General features: G+C 37.2%; 5 protein-coding genes across 10 annotated transcripts; 2 read left to right on the top strand and 3 right to left on the bottom strand.

The window, feature by feature from the left end:
- The first annotated feature begins 17 nt into the window (after positions 1-17).
- On the top strand, positions 18-1,540 carry LOC106427146 (glycine-rich RNA-binding protein 6, mitochondrial-like). Of its 2 annotated transcripts, none has more exons than XM_013867878.3 (5): positions 18-167; positions 455-589; positions 690-758; positions 835-941; positions 1,225-1,540. In XM_013867878.3, exons 2-5 carry the CDS (start codon positions 466-468, stop codon positions 1,369-1,371), a joined length of 447 nt encoding a protein of 148 aa, XP_013723332.2. In that variant the 5' UTR covers positions 18-167; positions 455-465; the 3' UTR covers positions 1,372-1,540. The 2 variants fall into 2 exon arrangements, with proteins under 2 accessions (XP_013723332.2, XP_013723333.2); XM_013867879.3 differs by having other exon boundaries at positions 101-196.
- LOC106427145 (phosphoserine phosphatase, chloroplastic-like) lies at positions 1,486-3,827 on the bottom strand. Of its 3 annotated transcripts, none has more exons than XM_048758216.1 (8): positions 3,649-3,827; positions 3,103-3,339; positions 2,752-2,884; positions 2,542-2,649; positions 2,242-2,335; positions 1,974-2,123; positions 1,834-1,887; positions 1,486-1,746 (listed from the first exon to the last, which is right to left on the bottom strand). In XM_048758216.1, exons 2-8 carry the CDS (start codon positions 3,326-3,328, stop codon positions 1,621-1,623), a joined length of 891 nt encoding a protein of 296 aa, XP_048614173.1. In that variant the 5' UTR covers positions 3,329-3,339; positions 3,649-3,827; the 3' UTR covers positions 1,486-1,620. The 3 variants fall into 3 exon arrangements, with proteins under 3 accessions (XP_048614173.1, XP_048614174.1, XP_048614175.1); XM_048758217.1 differs by having other exon boundaries at positions 3,695-3,803; XM_048758218.1 differs by having other exon boundaries at positions 3,657-3,778.
- A 271-nt stretch (positions 3,828-4,098) lies between these two features.
- LOC125587514 lies at positions 4,099-7,492 on the top strand. Its single transcript, XM_048758214.1, has 2 exons — positions 4,099-4,509; positions 5,029-7,492. The coding sequence occupies exon 2, from the start codon at positions 5,034-5,036 to the stop codon at positions 7,263-7,265; it is 2,232 nt and encodes a 743-aa protein (XP_048614171.1). The 5' UTR covers positions 4,099-4,509; positions 5,029-5,033; the 3' UTR covers positions 7,266-7,492.
- A 730-nt stretch (positions 7,493-8,222) lies between these two features.
- Positions 8,223-11,933, bottom strand: LOC125587515 (tol-Pal system protein TolA-like). 2 transcript variants are annotated; one of them, XR_007323789.1, is made up of 6 exons: positions 11,277-11,933; positions 11,122-11,202; positions 9,892-10,665; positions 9,638-9,799; positions 9,067-9,546; positions 8,839-8,979 (listed from the first exon to the last, which is right to left on the bottom strand). XR_007323789.1 is itself a non-coding variant. In XM_048758215.1 (3 exons), exons 1-3 carry the CDS (start codon positions 9,203-9,205, stop codon positions 8,387-8,389), a joined length of 630 nt encoding a protein of 209 aa, XP_048614172.1. In that variant the 5' UTR covers positions 9,206-9,426; the 3' UTR covers positions 8,223-8,386. The 2 variants fall into 2 exon arrangements, 1 of the variants encoding a protein (XP_048614172.1); XM_048758215.1 differs by lacking the exons at positions 9,638-9,799; positions 9,892-10,665; positions 11,122-11,202; positions 11,277-11,933 and adding an exon at positions 8,223-8,736 and having other exon boundaries at positions 9,067-9,426.
- A 1,279-nt stretch (positions 11,934-13,212) lies between these two features.
- On the bottom strand, positions 13,213-15,185 carry LOC106427096 (PLASMODESMATA CALLOSE-BINDING PROTEIN 3-like). 2 transcript variants are annotated; one of them, XM_048758219.1, is made up of 5 exons: positions 15,016-15,185; positions 14,827-14,935; positions 14,127-14,366; positions 13,768-13,801; positions 13,213-13,654 (listed from the first exon to the last, which is right to left on the bottom strand). In XM_048758219.1, the coding sequence occupies exons 2-5, from the start codon at positions 14,879-14,881 to the stop codon at positions 13,417-13,419; spliced, it is 567 nt and encodes a 188-aa protein (XP_048614176.1). In that variant the 5' UTR covers positions 14,882-14,935; positions 15,016-15,185; the 3' UTR covers positions 13,213-13,416. The 2 variants fall into 2 exon arrangements, with proteins under 2 accessions (XP_048614176.1, XP_048614177.1); XM_048758220.1 differs by lacking the exons at positions 14,827-14,935; positions 15,016-15,185 and adding an exon at positions 14,594-14,787.
- Positions 15,186-24,314: the final 9,129 nt, after the last annotated feature.

Here is a 24,314-nt window from a genome sequence, read left to right as displayed (position 1 = left end):
AAAAAAAAAGAAAAAAAACTTCATCGACGGTCACGATCAATTCATACATTAATCAACGGACTATAGATCGTCACGTGCAGAATCGGACTTCTGACATAAAAGGCAGGGTTTTTCGTTTCCGGCGACTTCTCGAGATGTTTTTATCATCGACATAGAAACCCAAAAAGGTATGTATGTAGTTTCATTCGCTTTCAAGGTTTGTATTTCTCTATTGAATCCGGCTTCGATCTTGTTTACTGAAACTGAACATTCGCTTCCTGATCCTAGCTAGATTTCGATATGCAATAAAATGGTTTCATCAGGAATGTGATTAGTGAGTTAAAGTTGTAAGCTTTGACTCAATTCTTATAGACATAATGGACCTTTCATGAGCTTTTCACCCTTGTGATCACCAATCTATGGGTTTGTTCTCTCTTTTGAGATTTTTGTCTTGTCTTGAAAAATCTGCTAACAGATTGAAAGAAGATGCATTACATGGATTTGTTTAGTAAAGCTGGGAACATATTTAGGCAGCCTAGAGCTTTGCAGTCCGCCAACGCTATGTTACAGGGCAATCTTTCTTTGACTCCCTCCAAACTCTTTGTTGGAGGTCAGAGACTCCAAAACTAAGACAATATAGTCTTCTCTTTTCTGTTTTTGATTGTCTTTAAGAATCTCATCCTCTGTTATATGCTGCCTCTTGTTGTCAGGTCTCTCATCAACTACTGATGTAGATATCTTGAGAGATGCTTTTGGCAGATTTGGCAAAATTGTTGATGGTAGCTGAATCATTTTCCCATTGGTTTGTCTTCCTCATTTTTTCTGGACTAATATATATACTTTTGTTCATCATAGTCGTAGTGATTTCGGACCGTGAGACTGGTGTATCGAAGGGATTTGGTTTCGTAACATACGATTCGATTGATGCTGCTAATAAGGCAATGCAACAGATGAATGATCAGGTGTTACCAATTTTTCCAGCTTCTTTGGTTACTGAAAGATATAACATGAGTCTAGCTAGTTTCTTTCTCGCTTTGCTTTCTTTCATTACCCTTTAAGATCTTCTGATGCTATGACATATGTGTACCGAACCGTTTGTTTTCTTGCTTTGTTTATCTCATTTTCCTTTGACGATAAGTTTAATGATTTGGTACTGCATTGGTGCTTCAGACCACAATAGAATTGTTCTTTCTTTGCTTGGTTTTGTCTATCCGCCGCCATTTATGGAGTTTCCTGTTTAAACAGGAACTTGATGGGCGAATAATTGGAGTGAACCCAGCCGATTCAGGAGGCAGTGGAGGTGGTTTAGCAAGACGGGGAGGTCGTGGTGGTGGCCGAGGAGGGTTCGGTCGTGGTGGATTTGGACGTGGAGGCTATAACTTTGTTCGTTAACTTGAGATCCAGAATGTCTATCAACAAGATCTGATTAATCTATTGTTTGATTTTCTCTTCACAAAGACCAACATTTTGTTATAAGTTCAGTGAAGCTTGAACAAACAGATCAAGTGGCTGCCAAAAACATTTATTGATTCAATGGAGTTTTCATACATTCAAAGGAAAAGAAGTACAATTTTTTTGAGATATGAATAATGAGTTTAGCAGCTTTCGCTCAATGGAGCTAATCACCATAGATAGAGACATTTAGTCCAACGAGTTTATGAGAGGATCAAACTTGAAGATAAGCCAGTCTGCTTGTGCTGCAACAGCTTCACGAAGCTGAACTCCTGCGTAGCATATGAACAAATCTGCGCCACCAGGTTTACGTGCCTGCAAGTGAATAAGTTTTTAGTTAGCTGCTCATCTGAGATCTCTTTGTTATGTGTAAATTCTCAATTAATGAAAAGCTAAGCGTACTTCGAGATCAGTAGCACCATCTCCAATCATGGCCATAGTCTTGTAGAGACGACCCTGAAAAAAACCATCTCTCATTGGTAAAGAGTGTTGTATTCAACAAGACTAATGGAGCTTGCTAAGTAAGAAAAAGTTTGATGAACCTTTCGTATTTGTTGCACTGCTTTGGCTTTGCCTCCACTTCTTGATGTAGGTTCATTCTCATCAAAGCCCACAAACTCGCCAGAGTTTCCAAATAGAATGTTGTTGGCAAAGATATTCTCTCGAGGGATGCCAAGAATCGACGCCACGGGCTAGAGTGTAAACAAACTCATTCAAAACGTTATCACCATTATTCTACTGGTCTACTAATGAACTGATGCAACGAAAGCGAAGAAACAACTAGAATGAAAGGAGAGATAGAGAAAGTACATTGATCATCTGCCGAAAACCTCCAGATATCAAATAGACATCAATTTTATTAGCTCTGAGCTTCCTGACTAACTCTTCAATGCCAGGGGACAGTCTTCAGAAATCAAGGAAACAAAGTATATTATTAAATTCAGAAGCAATATGGACCCGGCCTGTTGTTCTACATATCTTGTGCGAGATCAAGCAAGCTAGATGTTAACCACTCTTTTGGTCAAAGTCTATTTGAAGAGATGAGCTTGGCTAATGGAACACTTAAAGAGTGAGACAAATCAACATATCCAAAGTAAACAAAATGAGTACCTAGGGGGTCTCTTTTGGAGATATTCCTCGACTTTGGAAAGAGAAGGCTTGAACAAAGAAAGTCTTGCGGCTAGAGCTTCTTCAAATGGAACAGATCCACCCATTGCTCTAAGAAAGCAATACTCAGTATAATAACTCACACAAGGCCTATGATAAATAATCAGAGAGCTCCAATGTATATATATACTTGGGCTGAGATGGAAGTAAAACCTGGCAGTCCATTCAGCAACAGCCTTTCCAGCTCCACAAAACTCAGCAAGTTCATCAATACCTTCATCCACACAAACCGTGCTATCCACATCGAAGCATACAGCTTCAACATCTCTCCAAAGATCCATAATTTCTATAAATAAATAAACAGCAGTAGGAACTCAGCTGCTCAACATACATGATCTATAAATTTTTCAAAAGCTAATAACTTATTTCAAATAACTCTTTGATCACACCTCCTAAATAATATAAACCTGCTTTAACAATTGTACAACCAATGTGCTAAGATGTTATCATCCCCTAAACCCAAACACAACATTAAGATTCCAATGTAATAGTTAGTAGTTTTACCTTTAGAAGGAACAACGTTTCCTTCGTTCCCCAAAGCTGACAACTCCTGCGGCTGCACAGAAGCAGTCACAGGATGGAGCAATTTGGGATGGTTCATGATGGAGACACGCCCACTTCTACAATGATAACTTTTAAACTCAAGGCAAGAGAAATGAGCAGAAACTGATGAGAGCCTTCTAGAGGCAACCCGAAGTGGCACAACCCTGGAAGTAATTAATGCTTCCATCAAACTTGGAACTGCCAACCCACAATAAAACAACAGTTTCCAATTAAGTCTTGACATTTGATTCGATCCTCAACTCATACAATAAAAGCAGAAACCAAAAAGACAAAAAAAAATTTAATCTTAAGACATGAAAAAAAAAGTAAACTAACTTCACAAAAATGCGCATAGAACATAACCCTCTCTAACTCACGTACACCGAACTAATATAGATTCTCATCAGAAAAATCGAGAATTTGAACAGCTATAACGTAAAATGAAAACGTGTTTCGATACAATGGTTGTAGATTTTAAAGTTCCAGGTGATAAAGAAGCAAACTAACTTCCGCACCCGCGAGGAAGAAGAAGAGGGAACGAAAGTTATCAAACCGGGAAAATCGCCGGCGGTCGTCTTCGGCAGCTGGTCGTGGGATCTGATTAATCAAATCAAAAAGTCCCGTGTTCTTGAGTTGGTGGAAGAAGTATTAACAGCCAAAATGACTAATTTACCCTTTATTAGTTTAAGATTAAACATTTAAATGACACTTTTAGCATCCTTGTTATTAAGGTTGATTTTTCGTGGTTTTTGCTTTAGTTTTTGGTTTTTGCTTTTTGCTTTTGTTATCAAACTATTTTTCAACCAATCAAGTTTTTGGTTTTTGTTTTTGTTTTTCTAAAAACCATTTGAGTTGCCAATCAAAATTTTCAATAAATAGATTCTCTAAAATTTAGGGACTTTAATCTACAAAGGGACAAAGGACAAAAAAAAAATCTATAACAACCAAAACTAATCTCTTATGGGACAAATGAGTGTAAGTTATGATTATACCCTTAATGAAAGCTCAACATCAACCATTGGATCTGATTCTTCACGTTATAATCTGAGCCGTCCGATCTTTAAAGATGAAATATTTACAATAATGTCATTAATGAAACTTGTCTCTCAGCCGCTGGATCTTATGAGTCTGTTTTAATCTTAGCCATCAGATTTTATCTGGGTCCCACTGAACATTTAATCACTCTTCTTCTTCTCCATTTCTTCTTCAACCATACCCAACCACGAAAATTCATTTCCTTCACCAACCAAACCTCTATTCTTCAACTCTTCACCCACAAACCTTTACCTCTGTTTCTTAGGGTATTTTTACAGGTTATGACACCGTGAAACATCCCATTTGCGTCGTCCTTGGTTCTGAAATCTATTGGTAAGTGTAAACTCTCTTCCTCTCTCTTTTTTGTCTTTCTCTCTTATATTTTTATTTTTATTTGTTTCGGTTAAGTCATATAAAATACATGTTACCTGTTAGTCAGATTATAAGGTTGGTTGATAGAATTTTGTTAGAGTATGAAACATAAAATTGTAAAAGAAATCGTTTTTGTGTATGGTACAACCGGTACAACTTGTAACTCAAAATTTTTTAACAACTAGTTTCACTGGTACAACTGATGTAGTATTACTAACATTTTTATAGAAAATGTATCATTAGTAAATCTGGTACAACTAAGTGTAACACATTGAATAGGTGGTATTGATACACCTAATATAACTTGTAATAGTCATGTGCAAAATGAACGTCGGATAACTGGTATTACTTGTATAACTTATAACTAGTTTGATATGTAAACCCGTCAAAGTGATAATATAACAGATATTTTTTACAACCGTAAAACTCATATAACTTGTACAACTACTCAATAATATTGTTGTTTTTTACTCATTTCAGGAAGTATGGATAGCAATGGATCTGTGGTGATACACATTGAACATGGTGTAGACCGACATATTTCTACATTGGTGATGAAAGGAAGATATGAGGAGATTACTTATTCCAACTTGGTTGAAAGAATAGGCAAAAAACTGAAGATTGATGTAGATGCCACCAAGCTTCAACTGAGTTACTTTCCGCTGGTCTTGAATAATAAAAATTCTTGTTATATCTTGGATGATGAAGATGTTTTAGGATATTTGATGATGGTAGATAAGAAGAACCGACGTTGTGTCTTGCATGTGGAACTTGCCAAAATCGTCTCAGAAAATCAGAGCAACGAGATGTTTTTTATGAATGAGGAAAATCTGAGTGATGCCAGAGCTAATGATGGCATGGTTGGAGTTGGAGAGTTGGAAATTGTTCCTCATATTCAAGAGGATGAGTTTGAGCATGAGAAAATCAGTGAAGAGGGTGATGAAATGGATGATAGGGAGGAGTTGCCGGCTGTTACAGCAGTTGAACCTCCTGTTGTCAATTCAGAATGGGATGATGGCATTGATATTAGTCTTCATCAAGAATTTGCGACTAGAGAAGAAGTGAGGGATTTAGTGGACAAAGGTGTGCATTCCAATTGTTTTGAGGTTGATATACAGAAGTCGAATCCTCGGGTTTACATATTGAAATGTCGTGGGGCTGGATGCAGATGGTATTTACGAGCTGCAAAGCTGAAAAACTCTGATTTTTTCTCTATCAGAACGTATAGAAAGATTCATACGTGCTCTCGTGGAGATGCAAGTGTCATGAAGAAGAAGAAAAGAGGCACGCCAAGCTTGGTCGCATCAGTGGTGCACTCTGATTATCCCGGCAAATACAAGACTCCGGATCCAAAGACTCTCATAGATTTGGTGCAGAACAAGCTGGGTGTTAAGGTTTCATATTCTACGGCTTTGAGAGGGAAAAATAAAGCTTTGAGTGATTTACGTGGTAACCCGGAGGAGAGTTTTGCTAGGCTGCCATCTTACTTGTACATGTTACAAAGGATGAATCCTAATACCATTACACAATTAGAAGTGGATGAGAAGAACCAGTTTAAGTATATGTTCTTTGCGCTCGGAGCTTGCATCGAAGGGTTCAAGGCGATGAGGCAAGTGATAATAATGGATGGAACTCACCTGAAGGGTGTGTACAAAGGAGTGCTTCTCATTGCCACTGCTCAAGATCCAGATCATCATCATTATCCCCTTGCTTTTGCAGTAGTAGATGGTGAGAAAAATGCAAGCTGGGAGTGGTTTTTAACTATATTAAAAACTTTGATACCAGATGATCCCCAGCTTGTATTTTGTACTGATAGAAACCAAAGTATCATCAAGAAAGTACACGAGGTATACCCATTGGCGATCCATGGATATTGCAATTATCACTTGTCTAATAATGTCAGCGGAGCTTGCAGCAATGTTAACAAGAAAGGGGTTTCCAAAAAATTTAGAAGTATTGCTGGTATTTACAGTGAGGTGGAGTTCATCAAATGCTACAACGATTTCAGGAAAATGTATCCTCAAGCGGCCGAGTATCTAGATGACAGTGTTCATGAGACAAAATGGGCAAGATGTAAATTTCCGGGAGAAAGGTACAACATAGACACAACCAACACTGTTGAATCTATCAATGGTGTTTTGAAGGAACCAAGGAAATATGCGTTGTTGCCAATGCTTGATGTGATCGTGGAAAAGATAACAGAATGGTTCAACAAATACCGTCTATTATCTCTACGCGTACCAGAGAGGCAGATACTAATCCCACATGTGCATGGGATATTGCATCACATATATCCTTCGGCTAAAAAGCTGAAGGTGACCGAGCTAAATACATTTGAAGGTCACTACAATGTGCTTGGCGAGGATGGTCATGGTTATTTGGTTGATCTGAGCAACAAAACATGCTATTGTAGGTGTTTTGATATTGATCGGTATCCTTGTGTGCATGCACTTGCTGCCATCATGGCACGTGGAGAAATGGCTGAACATTATTGTTCTAGGTATTACTGGATGGAGCAGTGGACTTTGGCATATTACAGGACAATATATCCAGTGCCTCATCATTCAACATGGGAAAATTCTGAAATTCCTGAGGAAATCCGATATCAGGTTGTCCTCCCTCCGTATGTGGAGAAAAAAAAGGAAGACTACAAGTTACTAGATTCCCATCTGCCGGAGAATATCGGAGGAAGAGAAAGAAGAAGTTTCCACCATTGATTGGTGAAAATGAAGAAAGTGGCAGTGATGGCAGTGACAGTGATAGCAGTGGTAGTGACAGCAGTGACAGCAGTGGAAATGGGAACGAAGGAGGTGACAACGAAGGAAGTGGTAACGAAAAAAATGATGAATGAGTCTCATTTGTTTGTAGAATTTATTTGTGTGTTGTGGAACTTATTTGTGTTGTAGAATTTATTTATGTGTTGTGGAACTTTATTTATGCATTATGTTTGTGTTGTCTTACTGGTACAACTCGTAAAACTCAAATAGGTTCGACTGGTAAAACTAGTACAACTATGTCTAATTTACTAAAATAGGATCTACTAGTATAACTAGTACAACTGTGCAGATTGTAAAATTTAAATTTTCTTTTGGGTGTTCCCTATTAAAAAACCAATCAAATAGTCTAATTTTTAAGTGTTTGGAAATGTTTCTTTGTGTTTTGTATTGTGTTCTTTTTTTTTTTTTTAGATTTCTAACTCCATCACAAAAGTTCGTTTGATCTACCTTATACTTTTAAGGTTTGTTAACTTGTTTGTCCACTTATTTTTTTCAAAACATACATGACAAGTATTTTCACAATAGTGATGATTTCATTGTATCCGGGCAAGCATATGTAAACGTACAACAGTGGTACAACTAAGGTAATTGTATTTTTTATATGGTACAACTAATATTTTCCGATTTCACTGCCAAAGTATAACTATGTACAAACTGGTACAACTAATAAACTAGTACAACTATGTGAAACTACAAAATTTTAAATGTGTATCACGTTTTAAATGTTCAACACATTTTAAATTTGCAACACGTTATTTTGAACTATGTAAAACTAATGTTATTACGTAGTTGTACTAGTTGTACCATTCTTAAATGTTATTGGATTGTCATACTTGTATTAGTGATTCCATAATACCTGTTTTAGCATAATACAACGGTCCTAATACAACAGAAACAGAAACAGAAACATATATCATAAGTTTTAACACAACATCCACATAAGTCATAAGTTTTAACACAAAAGAAACATAAGTCATAAGTTTTAGCATCAAAAGAAACATAAGTCATAAGTTTTAGTTGGAACATAAGTTTTAGTTCTTAAAAGCTATTCCAAATAGCTATTAGTTTTTCTGATACGGAGACCTGAGCGGACGAGAAGGTTTATGGGTCCTCTTTGGCCTGGTCTCCTCCTCATCACCAACTTTTTCCTTATCACTAGCTGCCTTTTCAGCAGCAGCTAACTCATCACCAGCCTTCTCTGCAGCAGCCTTATCATCAACCTCTTTCTCGAGTTTCTCCGCAGCTTCTGCCATCACTTGAAGAGTAGATGGCGAGTCCTCCACATCTGTCTTGCCTTCCTCAGTTTCACCCTCCTTGTCAGCCTCTGTCTCGCCCTCCTTCTGACCTACTTCATCCTCATTGCCAGCGACCTCATAAGCCTCTTTCGCAGCCTCTTCCTCACCATCAGCATCTACAACAAAACAAATTACAACAAAACCACCACACGGCAAAATTTATATCACTGAAGCAAATCTAAACCGATAGCACATGAAAAAAAGCCAACAACAAATACCTTCAGGTGTTGTCTCAGCCTCTTTCGCGCCATCCTTCTCAGCCTCTTTCGCGCCATCCTTCTCAGCCTCTTCTTCGACCTGTTTCTCACCATCCTTCTCAGCCACTGCCTCACCATCCTCATTGCCATTGCCCATATTATCTACAACATAATAAAAATGAATACCCCATCAAAACAATTCCAATGCAAATTTGACATCAAAACAAAACTAATTTTAAAATCAATTACCTCCTGAAGCCTCACATGTTTCATATTCACCAAATTGGAATGACCAATTTTCTCTTTGAATCTTATCTTTTTCCAACTCCTTTACTCGTGCTTCCAAGAGACGAATTGTTTCGTCCCTCAATGCAAATCCGTCATCCATTCTCTTGTTCAATCTCAATTCCAACTCTTTTACACTCTCACGGCCTGCCTCGCCCCTGCCTCGGGTTCCTCACATACCCTTTCTTCCTCCTGTCCTTCGAATATACCATGAGGCTCAGATTGTTGCTGTGTGGTAGGCCGGGTTCTCACATCCATCTCGAATAGATCCTCCCAAAATATTTTTCCTTCCGGTTCTATAAGGATCCGGTTCCAACCGTCAACGGCTATGTCTGCCTTATCTGAATCATCTTGCAGCTCCACGTCTTCCACACTCCCTTCATCCATGATTTCATACAAGAGGTCTAGTTCATCTCCCTGTGGTTTCAGCGTACTTGAAATCACCTGAAATATGACCAACAACATATCACACTTAAAATTAACTATGAACTTGAAGATAAAGATAGAACAATACTTAAAAATTAAAATCTTTTACCTTTGTGTTTCCAAGCGCCTTATAAATCTCTTCTAATGCAAATCCTGTTGTCCCAGTCCTCTTGTACTTCCATTTGCACATTCTTGGGCAATCTGGAAGACAGTTTGGATCAGGATCTCTGAAACTTTCCCTAAGGACAGGGATACATTCAAAAGCCAATATCTGCACATCATTTCACACAATCATATTAGTTATATAATAATTAATTACTTATATAATAACTAATATGCTTATGGAAAACATAATTCATATACCTCCAAAGGGATGACAAACCCAGGAAATGTCCACTGCATATTATTCTCTGGGAGCCCTTTAGCGAAATGATCCCTCAAGTGGAAAATCTCCTTCATGCAATCATCAAATGTGTAACGGCCCCATGGAAACTTGTTGCAAAAATCCAGATCATCTACTGCCTGGAGAATGAAAGGCTCAATGAAGTATGCATTTCTTGTCCTTCCTCTTATTACTCTGGTCAAAAAATAAAGAACCACCATCTTCAGACGCTCATCACTACCATCATCAGCTTCCATCTTCTCAAGCTTCTCTAAGACATCCGCTTCTGTCACTCTCAGACCCTGTTTCTTCCTATTCTTCTCCTTAGTCTTCTTCTGCAAGTGCTTAAAATGCTTTGTTGCAAACTTCATCTTCCCTTTTCTCGGATAGTTTTCAGGGTATGATCCGCAGTATAAACCAGAGAGGAGGGCATGTTCCCTGATAGAGTATCTAATTGGAACACCGTTTACCCCAAACCAAGCTTGTCGCTCCTTTCCTGTATGCATACAACGAAGTAGCAACATCCACAATCCCTGAACCTTTCTTTTCTCGCAACAATCCATGTGGAATAAATGCTTGAACTGAGGGTGATTCTCAAACCAACTCTTCTCTGACTCCTTAAAGTCTTTAATCGTCTCCAGAAAATCGTGTTGGTGGCACCTTGAGGAGAGCTTGCAAGCTGTCCACTAATCACTCGGCTTGAAGAAAAAACCAACAGGTCTCATTGGTTCTACGGCCATATTCTCCTCCCCAGCCTGAAGACACAAATAAGAACACTAAATACACTGAATAAATATCCCCGAGTTACACAACACAAAATCACTTAGTTGTACCACTTAAATTAGTTGTACTAAAAATAATATTACTAGTTGTACTAGTAAACCTAGTTATACGACATTTGTTAAACCAGTTATACATCAATAAAACCATATACTTAAACAATACTCAGTTTAATTAGTTAACCTAGTTATATTGTTAATAGTTGTATCACTTACCAGTTCCTCATTTTTCACTCTTTTAGTTATACTAATTATACGATACTCAGTTGTATAAGTTAAACTAGTTATAATTTTCATAGTTGTACCAGTTATAAATTCCAGTGAATATGTTTTACAACATATTATTACCAGTTGAACTAGTTTCATTCTTTTATTTGTTAGTTCAACTCTATGATAAATATTTCTAAAACCATTTCAAGTTGACTTGTTTACCGTTCTTGGCGCGTCATTGTCAATGGTAGCAGATCCAATGGCGGCCTCAGGTGGGTTTGAATCACTGTTGTTAGATCCAATCTGCTCACGGTTCCTATTTGTTAGTTCAATATTATCATAAAAATTCCAAAACTATTTTAAATTGATTTGTTTACCGTTCTTTGCGCTTCATTGTTAATGGCAGCCTCTGGTGAGTGTGACTCTCTGTTGGGATCCTCTCTGTTGTTAGAAGTTATTGGATCTTGCAGTGGATTCTCCGCCTCACTGGGTGTTTGAGTAGGTGCTTTTTGTGGCTCAATCGGAAATGATGGGCTTGGCGTACCCTCTCTATCATCCTGAGAAAGCAATTCCGCTGATGGTGCCGGGGAATGATCGGGATCGGAATGTTGTTCTGGTGAAGATGCGGTCCGACGCCGCTTGGTTGGATTGGATGAAGACTCCGACGAAGACGAGTCTTGCTTCCTCTTCTTTTCTGCGGTTTCAGTCTTCTTCTTTGATGCATCTCTTTTTTTTTTCACGGCTTCTCTCCTTCTCTTCACCGCCGCAGCTTTCTTCTTCTCCGCCGCAGACCTGTTCTTCTTCTTCTTCTCCGGCGCACCTTCCTTGTTTGTTTTTCTGGCGAAGCGAGTCTTAGGAGCCATAGTTTTTCAATGAGTGACACGAAACAGAGAAATATATGAGATTCAAGGGACCAACTTCAAGATGATTGTTACAGAGTTTGATTAGTGAGGGGAGATTGAGGGAGATAGTGATTTGAGATTGTCGATTGTGTTTGGAGGATTTGTGTTTCTTGGTTACGTCGAAGAAAAAAAATTAGGGATTTAGAGGAAAACAGATGGGTCGGGTCAGGTTATTAGTAATTGGGTGGGTAGAGTGGTTGTGTTTGTAAATATGTTGAACTTGTTTTCTGGTATTTTCAGCTGAATTTATATTTATTATTAATTCATTAAAGAATTAGAAATAGAAGTGTCCTATTCCAGATTTTTGTGTGCCCATTTGGTCCATCTCAGCGTTTGATTCAAAATTTAGGAAAACTAGTTTTTGAAAAATTTAACCAATTTATGAAGAAAAATCAAAAACAAACTTTTGTGAGCTTTTATGAAGAAAAACGAATTTTGATTTTTTTGTAGAAACTATTACATTATAATTAATTAATAATTAATAAATAATATTTTCATAAAAGTTAAAATTATCATAAAATATTTTGTACATTAGATATCATTTAAACAATAATGTGAAATATTTTAATTTGTGTTTCATATCTGTAAATAAATTTATATATTTTATAAATAATATTATTTAATTTTAAAACTTAGTTATTAGTTTCTATAAATAAAACAATTGAATTATTTTAATAATTATTAGTCACATTAAAAATAACAAAAAATTATAAAAACATAATATGTTTTATTAATAAAATATATTGTATAATCCTGAATTATAAAAATAGCCATTCAACTTTAAGAAAATATAAATAATTTATATAAGAAAATTTATAATTAGTTTCAAAATTTTATGTATTTTTATTTTTGTATCATTTATAATATTTATATAAGAAAAACTATTTCTATTCAAGTTTTAAAAATTAAAAATAATTTATATAAGAAAAATTTCTAAGTAGTTTCAAAATTTAATTTTTTATTTTTGTGTAATTTTATATATATTTTATCATTTATATTTTAATATAATATATTTTTTATAAAAATATAATAATTAAAATATGCTATTCTATTTTATTTTAAAATAATAATCACAGGATTTTGATAAATTTAAATTGTAAAATCTAAATATTTATTTCTATTTTATTATATTATTTTAAAGTAATGAATTAGTTAATTTTTGAAAATTTTATAAAAATACAGCAAATCCAAAAACCAAAAACTGAAAACCAAAAACCAAAAGGTAAAATCTAAAAACCAAAAACTAAAACTAAAAACTAGTGAAACAATCATCACCTAGATTGGTTTTTTGCCAGCTCTTTGTCTCTGTCTCTGCAATAGCGCAACGGGGATGCGTCACCAAAAAAAAACTACGTAAGATTTACCTTTTCCGGCAAAGAATATAGTTTTTTTCTAAACAGCTCCGGTGAAAGACAACTTTAAATATTGCTGTTTTCTTAATCTAATTTTTTTTTAAAAAATGTACATTTTTGATTCAGAGCCAAGTGGATAACAGCTAGGAAAACAAGACACGTCCAACTAAATGTCTCTCCCATCATTACAGTAGTGACTATTGAGAGAGAGTGACCCACACTCACATGATCTACTACATTCCATCTTAATTAGTTGTTGTTTACTAGCTCAACAAGTAGGAGTTGAAAAAGAATAAGAAGAAGACCAAGAGTCCGGATACAAAGAAGGTGGTGTCTCTTGGGTTATGGAGTTTGAATCCAGAGGATGGATCTGTGTAATCTGGGATTCCAGACGGGATTCCCAAACCTCCTCCTGTTGAGGACGTGTAGGGTCTTGTATTAGTTGTCGTAGGGACTCTTGTCGAAGGTGTTGTCGTCACTGGTGTCGTTGTCCCACTACCACTGCATCATCAAAATATGGACACAACAACAACAAAACAAACACACGATCTCAAAATTAAATTACAAAGAATGAGAAACAAGTGGTCAAGAAAGAAAGAATGGTGTGTGTATACCTTGCACTCGCAGGAAAAGGACACGATGTGTAGCCTATTATCATATAACACCACAAGAGACAACAGTTACTAATTAAATATATCTTCTTAATTCTGTGTAGAGAATCTTGACGTGTTATTATATAGTATATATTAAGTTAGTATATAGTTTGTATCTCAACATCATTCACATTGAAACATGTGAAGTTTAGATTTGATATATACTATCTCCTTGTGATTTGCTTTTTTCCATTTTTGACTCGCAATTAAAAACTCTGCTTAACTACTAGAGCTACCAACTTTAAAAGATGGTCTCAGCAAACTGTTTTGGACTTAAATCCTAATGAATGAATGTAGTGGTTGGTGGGAGAGAGACTCACTGGGATCAGAGGCTGAGACGGTGGCTGTGCCGGCGAAGTCACAAGTTCCCTGAGACTGACCTTTCTTCTGGAAGAAGCTGTTGACGGCGTAGGAGCAGTGAGACTTAACGGTGTTTGGGTTAAAGCAAGGTCCGTTCTGGTGAATGGGTCCACAATCAGCTCCTGCGCCACATGCGTAGTCCAATGTCTTCTGCAGCATTGCTTCGCTTAATCCTTCTCTGCATACACACCATGCCCCACCTACACACACACACACACACACACACACACACACACAAACTTTCATGACCACACATATTTCTTCAATTTTCATTCAGCGACTATGTGTGAAATGTAAACTAAATGCGTAATTAAAGAGGGCATAATAAGGTTGTTCGCATAATTATTGAACTCTCATTCACTGACTGAAATGAAACCTTAATGTGTAATTCAAAAAGGATGGTACTCCACATAAAAAAAAGGCACACCTTTTGTGGAAAAGGTATGAGAAGAGCAAGAAAGGGTTCTTCTTTTTAGAAAAATTCAAACAATGAACTGTACTAAAAAAGAGTTGATTCAAAGGAGCATTTGAGAAAGAAAAGGGTAAAAAAGGAAAACAAATATTTCTCCCAGCAAAAGAATCCATGTGATGGGAGATGGAGAGAGAAGTGTTATTATATTTCAACTTTTGCAGGAGTTGGAACAGAGGAGGTTGTCTTACTTGAGTGACCAACCATAGCCAACAAAATCACAGCAAGAACAACAACAACCGCCATGGCGTTGCACCAGAGCTAACCACGGTCCACAGGATTTGGATGCAGCTTTCTAGTCTATGAAATAGAGAATGGAAGGGGTTAGAGAAGGATTTGAAGCTAACAAGAGCTGTGAGTAAAGAGAGAGAAAGAGAGACACTGCATTGAAGAGGGTGAAAAAAGAGAGAGAGGCTTTTTGCTTAGATCCTGCAGAACAATCATGTCTTTTAGTTATTACACTCACACTCTCTCTCTACTCTCAAGTATAGTATATATATGTATTACACATATCACTAGGAAAATATGGGAAAAGAAATACGACTAACTATAGGAAAATGTGTTGCCAAAAAAAACCTATAGGAAAATGTATAACATTTTTTTTTTAAATAGCCTTGCATTATTTACAGTTCCATAGCTCCAAAATTACTTTTTTTTAAAGACATTTTGCATCTACTGAAGAGAAATGTAATTAATGTATTTTTGATGTATATATGTCACCAAAATTTATGATGACAACTACCCAATTCCTGCATTGACGTTGGATGATTACCACCACATCGAGCGGTGGATCACCCATTCCCATTCTCATTCGTACCGACTGGATCTATCTGATTCATAGTTATAACAGTAACTATCAATCAACGTTTCAATAGAAACATGCTCATCACACCTCTTAATCAAATAGAATATCAAGAGATACGGTTATAACTATGAATCAGATGCATCGGTAATGGCTTCCATTCTTCTCTGTCTTAGCCTCTAGTAGATGTAACACATCTCCCTTTGTATCATGAGACTTCATCTTGAGTGTTGACTCCCTTGGTCTGGATTAAGGGATGTGTTTGGATACTGATTCGAAATCACCTATATGCCAATTCAAGACAATGAAAGTCAAGAATCAGAGCAAAAATTTAATCAAAGACCTATTACTACAACTTCACTTGCAGTGTGCACTGCTAAAGAGTATTACACAAGGTTATTAGCTTGGAAAAATCATTCCAAGCCCTAATTAAACTTCAAAGTGACAATATTTTGACTGTACATCAAGCCAAGTTAGGTTTTACCAAGTGATATCAGAAAGGGAATAATGAGAAATTGAATTAAAGGCTAACGTCATGTATCCAAGTGTAGTCCCTCTGGCATGCTTTGCTTTGAAAAGATAAGAGTAAGACAACTGTGGTCCTTGGTCTTTGATAGTGGCCTTGTAATAATCCCTCTGCGTTTGCCTTTATGATGGACCTAAAAAGCTCATGGATAATATTGATAGGAATGTCAAATCCATCCCGTCTCGTCCCGTACCGCAGCGGACTCGTCTTCGAGCGGGTCAGGCCCGTGCGGGCTGCAGTTCTTAAAATGGCTGACCAAACCCGCACCGTAAAACATGTAGGCATTACAAGAAAACACAAGTTTAGCGAGGAAACTTAACGAGGAAAACTAATCCACATAAATTTACGTCGACTTTACGAGGAACTTACGAAGAAATATAAAATCAACGTTATTTCCTCGTAAAATAACGACGAAATCATTTCGTCGTAAAGTAGATGTAATGCCACGTGGCTTTTACGAGGAAATACGCTTTCCTCGTAAACTCGACGTAAATGTAGCGTGTACTTTACGAGAAAATATTTTACGTCTACTTAGCGAGGAAATTTTGAATCCACCAACTTTGTAGTTGTAACACATTTTTTTCGGCAACCTAACTAAATTTCGTTATAAATTCCTAGCAAAATTACAACTACCAGATTCGAAAAATTTCTATAAATATGGACGTTTGAACATCATTTTAAACACACCAACAGAAAAAAAAAAACGTGAAAGAAAAAAAAATGTCGGGCTCCGGGAATATTTTTGAGTTGCGGAGGTGGATGTATATGTATAGAGATGCTAACGGGAGAGTGACGAAAGAATACCTTGCGGGTCTGCAGACATTTATGCATCAAGCAGATTCCACACCGCTCGCCCAAGAAAGCGGTAAGATGTTTTGTCTTTGTCGGAAATGCAACAATTCAAAATTGGCAAATCGTGAAAATGTTTGGAAGCATTTAATAAATAGAGGTTTCACGCCAAATTACTATATCTGGTTTCAAGATGGAGAAGGTTATAATTATGATCAGAATGAAGCTAGTAGTAGTAATAGCAATTTTCAGGAAGAACCGGTTGATCATCATTTGCATAATGAACATAGTTACCATCAGGAGGAGCAGATGGTAGATTATGATATGGTTCATGATATGGTAGATGATGCATTCATAGCTCATGATGAAGATGAAGAAGCTAACATAGATGCAAAAAAGTTTTATGAAATGTTAAATGCAGCGAATCAGCCACTTTACAGTGGTTGTAGAGAAGGTCTCTCTCTAAATTGTCGTTGGGTGCTAGAATGATGAATATTAAAACTGATCACAATCTACCTGAAAGTTGCATGAATGAATCGGCAGACTTGTTTAAAAAGTATTTGCCGGAAGATAATGTGTCTGTTGATTCTTATTATGAGATTCAGAAACTGGTTTATAGTCTTGGGTTACCTTCGGAGATGATAGATGTTTGCATCGACAACTGCATGATCTACTGGGAGATGATGAGAAGTTAGAAGAATGTCGATTCTGCAAGAAGCCACGATTCAAGCTGCAAGGATGGGGACGTAATAGGATACCGTACCAAAGGATGTGGTACCTACCAATTACAAACAGATTGAAAAGATTGTATCAATCTGAGCAGACAGCCGGAGGGATGAGATGGCATGCCGAGCATACTCAGACGGATGGTGAGATGAGTCATCCATCAGATGCAAGAGCCTGGAAACATTTTAACAAAGTACATCCAGAATTCGCTAGCAATAGCCAGAATGTGTATCTTGGATTATGCACATATGGATTTAGTCCATTCGGAATGTCAGGGAGACAATATTCATTGTGACGGAAAAAACTTCTCACTTCACATCGTACTACTTTGCGTCAAAAGTACGTACTCGGAAAAGAGTTCCAAGAAGAAATGATGATGGTGGTGTCGCGCTAACATATGCAGTTGCTGGTGTTCCATACATCTTTAGCTAGACTGGACGACTCGGTGGAAAATCAAAAGAGGTTTGGTCGTCGAGTGAAGAAGACGCTCATAGTGCACACACCTATATTCTACTCAATTGCGAGGATCCATTGATGCATTATTTTGAAAGGTAACATATATGGACACTTCTAAACACATATAAGTATAAATTATATAATTGCCAAATATTAATTAATATAAAATGTGATTTTACAGCCTATTTGTTTCTCAAGTCGAAGAAACATTCTCAGGTATATCCACAAGTGACGTAGACAAAAGGAAAGATCAACACTTTATTAAGTGGTTGAAGAATCAGGTATTACCTCAAACTCTTAATTTTTTCAGGTTGATCAAATTGTTTTTTCATGCATGATCTGTATTTCGACGTTCTCTTTATTTTTGCAGATTGATTATGACGACGATGCAGATTATCCTAAGTGGTTAGACGAAGTAATTCAATCTCCACTTGTAAAGGTCACCACATCACAGATGTATTTCACACGAGGTTATACTTTTCACACATATGACTATGGTAGACAGCGGGCGACCAGTAACTATGGAATATGTGTGAAAGGGGAAACAAATTTCTACGGGATCTTGACGGAGATTATTGAAGTCGAATTCCCAGAGATATTGAAGCTGAAATGCGTCCTCTTCAAATGTGAATGGTTCGACCCCGTCGTCAACAGAGGTGTTCGGCTTAACAAATTCGGTGTAGTTGATGTCAATGGTGGACGAAGGTACAACAAATTCGAGCCTTTCATATTAGCTTCACAAGCAGACCAAGTTAGCTTCCTTCCATACCCTCGGATGAGGGAATCGAGAATAAATTGGTTAGCCGTGATCAAAGTTACACCTCGAGGACGAATCATCAGTGGAGAAGAACCACCATTACAAGAAGAACAAATAAATGAAGTCGAGGAACCTGAACAAGAAATTGATGACATCCTTCTCAATTATCCGCATAATCATGAGTACGAAGATATTATCAACGATGCCACGGACGAAGCTGTTGAAGACGAGTTTAATGAAAATGATGATGTTTCTAGTGATGACGAGAATGTCGATGTATCCGATTGATGTATTTGTTTTTAATAAGATTGATTTTCAGACTTAATGCATGTGATTTGATGGATTTAATCATGAAAAACTATTAATATAATTTGATTTTGTGTAAGGTAATGGGAGTTTGTATTAGAAATAAGAGATTGAGATTATAAGTTAAGGAATTGTGATTTTAGAATTTGGGATTTGGAATGAAAACAATAGATTGAGGTTAAAGGGAAGATGGGTTTAGGGTTTGGAATATATGAAGTAGAAGATAAGGAAGATGGGGTTTGGGGTTTCGGATTTTAGGGATTTAAACATAATCCTCGTAATTTCTTCGTAAAATAATGAGGAAATAAGGATAAAATTAAAAAATAGAGAACGCGGGAGTCGTTAATTCCATGTAAGCCGTATTCGTCGTAAAAACTCGTAATAAGAAAACGCGGGCCTCGCTCATTCCTCCTAAATGAAAAAGCGGGCCTCATTAATTCCCCGTAAATGAACGACCAATTAGGGACTACCGTTGTACTATTTGAAAAAAAGAAGAGAAGAAAGATACTGGAATCACAGGTGGGAAGAAACAAGGCGAGACTTACGTAAGTCTAGCCTTGTCTCCGTCCACATGTGTTCCAGTATCTTTCTTCTCCTTCTTTTTTATTCAAATCTTTCTAATTTGAGAAGCAAATTGGTGAGTAATTATCACTGATTTGAGAAGCAAATTGGTGAGTTTATCTTTGATTTGAGAAGCAAACTGATGAGTATTTATAGGAAATTCCGTAAAGTTTTACGACCAATTAGCTTCGTCTCATTCCTAGTAAATAAAAAAGAGGGCCTCGCTAATTCTTCGTAAATGAACGAGGACGTTACGAGGAAACCAAACACGGGCCTCACGAGTTCCTCGTTAAAGGGAAGATGGGTTTGGGGTCTGGAATATATGAAGTAGAAGATAAGGAAGATGGGGTTTGGGGTTTTGGATTTTAGGGATTTAAACATAATCCTCGTAATTTCCTCGTAAAATAAAGAGGAAATAATGACAAAATTAAAAAATAAAGAACGCGAGACTCGTTAATTCCACGTAATAAAAAATCGTCGTAAAGACCTCGTAACCGGAAAACACGGGCCTTACTATTTCCTCGTAAAATAAAAACACGGGCCTTGCTATTTCCTCGTAATTTAACGTGGGCTTTACGAGGAAACAAAACGCCGGCCTTTGTAATTCCTCGTAAATTTACGAGGAAATTACGAGGATATCTAATCTCTTATATATACTAGCGATCGCTCACACTTTCATTTCGTCTCAACTTCCTCTCCACTTCCTCTCTATTTGGTAACTCTCTCTAATTCCTCTCTAATTTGATTAGTTTAGGATAGATTAGATGGTTAGTGTAGGGAATTTAGATAGGTTTAAAGATTTTATGTTAATTAGTGTTGATTAGGTGGTTAATGTAGAGAATTTAGCTAGATTTATAGAAATTGTTAATTATAGAATTTGTTAATACTGTTGATGTTAACTTCAAAGATTTAATTTTTTTGCAGGGCCTTCGAAAAAAAAAATGCTTACTCCCCATTACAGAGAATTGTTCAGTGAGATTGATAGTCGTTTAGACCCGCCTTCTTTGGCTCCCGGTTCTTCTTCAGCTCCCGGTTCTTTGGGTCCGGAGACTGTCCCCGAGACTCAGTCTTCTCAGAGAGTCTCTCGGTCGCCTTCTTCTAGTGCACCATCGGTTCCTCATGTGCCTCCTCCGATGGCTCCTCCGATGTCCGCCGAGATTCATCCCGATTTGATGGTGCCTCCGAGTGCTCCTTACTTGCGGTACACTGTCGAGGACCTTCCCGGTCAGCCAGGCAGAGAAGGTTTACCAGTCATAGACCCCGACCAACCGGACGGAACTTTGTGGTATGTTACATTAATTATTATTTTTAATTCTTTTAAAATTCTTTTATAACATTAATAAATAATTTATACTTTAAATTTGTTTTTTCAGGTTTGGGGTTGACGGATGTCTTGCATCGGACGTAACCGACACGATCAAAGGTTACTTCTCCATGCCACATCCGAACTGGAAAAAGACGTCTATCTACGCCAGAAAGACGTGGTTCAAAATTTACGCTGTAAGTTACTATTAATTAATTCTATATACTTTAATTTTTTCATGATTTATATATATATATATATATATATATATATATTTTTAAACTAATTATTAATTAAATTTTTTTTTACAGCAAAAATATCATTGGTTCATGGAGGTCAATGAGAGGGTGAGGAAAGCGTTTTACGCGAAGGCGAAAGTTCGTTTGTTGGACACGGTCTCCAACTGGAAAGGTGACTGGATCGTGAAGGGGTATGAGCGCGGCAAACCCGCTGAGCTCACCACGGATGTGCGGGATCCTAACGCCATTATAATCGCCTAGTCTTGCTCTTCCTCTCGTAACACGGCAGATGAGCACGACCACGGGCCGATGCTTCACTCTACGGGCCAAAAACCCCACGCTGGTGTCCGTTTGGAAATGGTAATTAAATATTTTATTTAATTAGTTTTTAATATATATATATATATATATATATATATATATTCTAACTTTCTTAAATGTTTTTTAGGCCAAAGAGACGGGACAACTCCCGTCTCTTTTGCAACTTTACGAGAGGACCCACAAGAGCAAGGCGGACCAATTTTTAGATCGCAAGTCCGAGCAAATCTTCAACGACTTGGTTGCTCGGGTTGACGACCGCCAGACCCAGCTGACCTAGCTGACCCAGCAGTCCACCGACGGATTACCCGTCACCTTATCCACACTTGAAGTGGATAGGATTTACGAGGAGGAAAATTTTTTAAAATTTTAATTTTTTTATTATTCATTTAATTTAACTTTAAATTTTTACTAACAATATTTAATTTTTGTTTTTAAGGTTGTTCCTAAGAAAAGGGACGTACGTTGGGGATTGGTTTCGTCAACAATTTTCCGAGAGCGACGTCGTCTTATAGTCAGAGACGGGATGAGGAAGTCATTGAGCTGTGTAACGAGTTGGCCTCGACAAAAACTGAGTTCACAGCTTGTATGGGTGGAGTCGAGGGCTTCTTGGACATTATAGCGGCCACAAATCCGGAATGGGAGTCCATGTTGAGGAACATGCGATAACAACATCCCATTTCAGGCGAGTCATCCGGCACACGTAACGAGGCGGATGTTGCGAGGAGGAGTGAGGAATTCTACCAGGCGATGAACAACCCTTAGTTCTTTTTTTTCGGTTGTTGTATTATAAATTCAAAACTTATTTATATATAAAATATTTTCGTATTGATTTTTATTTTAAATTATAATTTTATTAATAAATTAAATAATTTTAATTATTTTTTTAATTATATTTTTAAATTCTGTAAAATAAAAAGACGAAGTAAATTCGTAGCTAGATTACGACTTATTTACGTGGAAAGTTTACGACGAAATGACGAGGAATGTTAAACGAGTATTTTACGAGGAAATACTTTCGAGGTATTTACGTGTATTTTATGAGGAAATACTTTCGAGATATTTACGTGTAATTTACGAGGAACACCTATCGAGGTATTTACGAGGAAATATAGCGACCTCCTTACGTGGAATGATTATGTGGTCTTTACGACGAAATTATGTACTTCGTCTTTACGACGAAATGTTTTCCTCGCTAAGTTACGATGAATTAGCGAGGAAATATGCGTTACGCCGAAACATGTTTCCTCGCTAATTTCTCGTAAAGCCTCTTTTACGACGAACTCACGAGGAATATCGCCGTCGTTAATCTCATGTTTTCTTGTAGTGAGGCCTTTGCGGATCGGCCCGCGGGACATAAAATTACAAACGGATATATGGCTCCTGGACGCTTCAAGACATGATTCATGACGCTTTATCAGCTTCATGATGCATCAGTAATTGAGTCTAGTCGAGGATTGAACTGGATAGACAATACACTTGTTAGTTGAAGATTTTTGTAGGATCAAAACAATAGTTTAGTTACTTTTGTTACACTCTAAATATATTAAAAATAAACAATTCTTTAGTTGCTGAATCTAAATACTATAACTCATATGTTTATAACAAATGCTTTAGTTTTTTAAATCCAAAATTAAATAAAACCAAACATCAAATCAAAGATCTTAATCCCAAAAGTAAATAAAAAGAAAACACCAAATCACACTTCTTGTTCTTCAACTTTATCACCAACAAGCGACAAAAAGATGGAGATTTCTCTTTTTCACCATCAACTTCATCTTCTGCAAATAAGAATAATAGAAGTTAGTTAAATATATATTGAAACCTAAAGCTCCAAAATGTATGATAATGTGAACAAATACATATAGGCAAAACTATGAAAAACCCATGGCAGGAACTAGATCTTCTTCTTCGATGGAAAGTGGGTTTTCAAACTTTTTATGATGGCTCGAAGATGCTCCACCGGTGCAGATTGAAGGCGTTAGGGAGACCAGAAGCATCATCGACCCTGAAACCACCATCATCGGAGCTCCATAACGTCGAATCGTCTTCTCTCTCTCAATATATTCTCTCTCTCAATATTTTAGGTGAAAGCAGAAATGGGAATTTAGGGTTGCGGGTCTTCAAAATCCCGCAGGCTAACCTGTAGCCCATCCCGTTTTCGGCCGGTCCCACTTTGAGTCCGTCCCGCGAAGCCCGCAATTTTGCAGGCTTACTAAATGGTGGCTCAATCCCGCCCCGCAACAAGTCCTTACGGGTTAGGCACGTGGTCCAGATCCTTAATTGCCATCCCTAAATATTGATTCTACTTTGTTTAATTAATTAACCCTACATCAATGTAGTCGGACTCTGACCACCACAACTTGTCTTTACGTGAGAGGGCTGTACGAGCTCATCCAACCACTTGTTGAGTTAGGTCCTATCTGAAAGCCTTTCTAACCTCTTGCATGACGCAATTCCCTGTAAAATAATATTAGGTTTGTTTTGACCAATGTTCTAAAATACGCCCCGTGCGGACGCCTATACGGTGTGTATACGCTACGCGGCTGCTTAACGTACCGAAAACATTATGTGCGGCATGTTATGCGGTTCTTGACTAATGATACTAACTTGTAAATACAATGCACTCATTAACTCGTGTTCATTACCCTTGATGGACCTCACACCAAACACGTTCTGCGAACCGAAAGTGAAGGTTAGTTTACAACTCTATACAATTAGCAAAGAAGACATATATATATATATATATATATTATATTATTACCGAGAAAAAGTCTGTCTCGTTTGCCAACCAGAAGAAAACAACAGTCATGACGGCTAGGTAGCTTCCAAGCACAACCCCAGTAGCAAAAATTTCTCTAAGTTTCCAGCTGTCAGGTGTGGGAGATGAATGCTC

The sequence above is a fragment of the Brassica napus genome, chromosome C5 (genome assembly GCF_020379485.1).
Source record: "Brassica napus cultivar Da-Ae chromosome C5, Da-Ae, whole genome shotgun sequence".
NCBI classification, from domain to species: Eukaryota; Viridiplantae; Streptophyta; class Magnoliopsida; order Brassicales; family Brassicaceae; genus Brassica; species Brassica napus.
The sequence above is the reverse complement of the archived record's forward strand: the minus strand, read 5'-3'. Positions and strand labels throughout refer to the sequence as shown.

Excerpts from the sequence above, each read along its gene's own strand:
- LOC106427146 (XM_013867878.3), top strand. The coding sequence starts at position 466 with ATGCATTACATGGATTTGTTTAGTAAAGCTGGGAACATATTTAGGCAG. Across the intron at positions 590-689 it reads CTCCAAACTCTTTGTTGGAG|GTCTCTCATCAACTACTGAT; the intron begins GTCAGAGACTCC and ends TCTTGTTGTCAG. Across the intron at positions 942-1,224 it reads TGCAACAGATGAATGATCAG|GAACTTGATGGGCGAATAAT; the intron begins GTGTTACCAATT and ends CTGTTTAAACAG.
- LOC106427145 (XM_048758216.1), bottom strand. The coding sequence starts at position 3,328 with ATGGAAGCATTAATTACTTCCAGGGTTGTGCCACTTCGGGTTGCCTCT. Across the intron at positions 2,885-3,102 it reads AAACGTTGTTCCTTCTAAAG|AAATTATGGATCTTTGGAGA; the intron begins GTAAAACTACTA and ends ATTTATTTATAG. Across the intron at positions 1,747-1,833 it reads ATGGTGCTACTGATCTCGAA|GCACGTAAACCTGGTGGCGC; the intron begins GTACGCTTAGCT and ends ATTCACTTGCAG.
- LOC125587514 (XM_048758214.1), top strand. The coding sequence starts at position 5,034 with ATGGATAGCAATGGATCTGTGGTGATACACATTGAACATGGTGTAGAC.
- LOC125587515 (XM_048758215.1), bottom strand. The coding sequence starts at position 9,205 with ATGGATGACGGATTTGCATTGAGGGACGAAACAATTCGTCTCTTGGAA. Across the intron at positions 8,980-9,066 it reads AACATGTGAGGCTTCAGGAG|ATAATATGGGCAATGGCAAT; the intron begins GTAATTGATTTT and ends ATTATGTTGTAG. Across the intron at positions 8,737-8,838 it reads GGCTGAGACAACACCTGAAG|ATGCTGATGGTGAGGAAGAG; the intron begins GTATTTGTTGTT and ends GTTTTGTTGTAG.
- LOC106427096 (XM_048758219.1), bottom strand. The coding sequence starts at position 14,881 with ATGGCGGTTGTTGTTGTTCTTGCTGTGATTTTGTTGGCTATGGTTGGT. Across the intron at positions 14,367-14,826 it reads GGCTATGGTTGGTCACTCAA|GTGGGGCATGGTGTGTATGC; the intron begins GTAAGACAACCT and ends GTGTGTGTGTAG. Across the intron at positions 13,802-14,126 it reads CGTCTCAGCCTCTGATCCCA|GCTACACATCGTGTCCTTTT; the intron begins GTGAGTCTCTCT and ends ATATGATAATAG.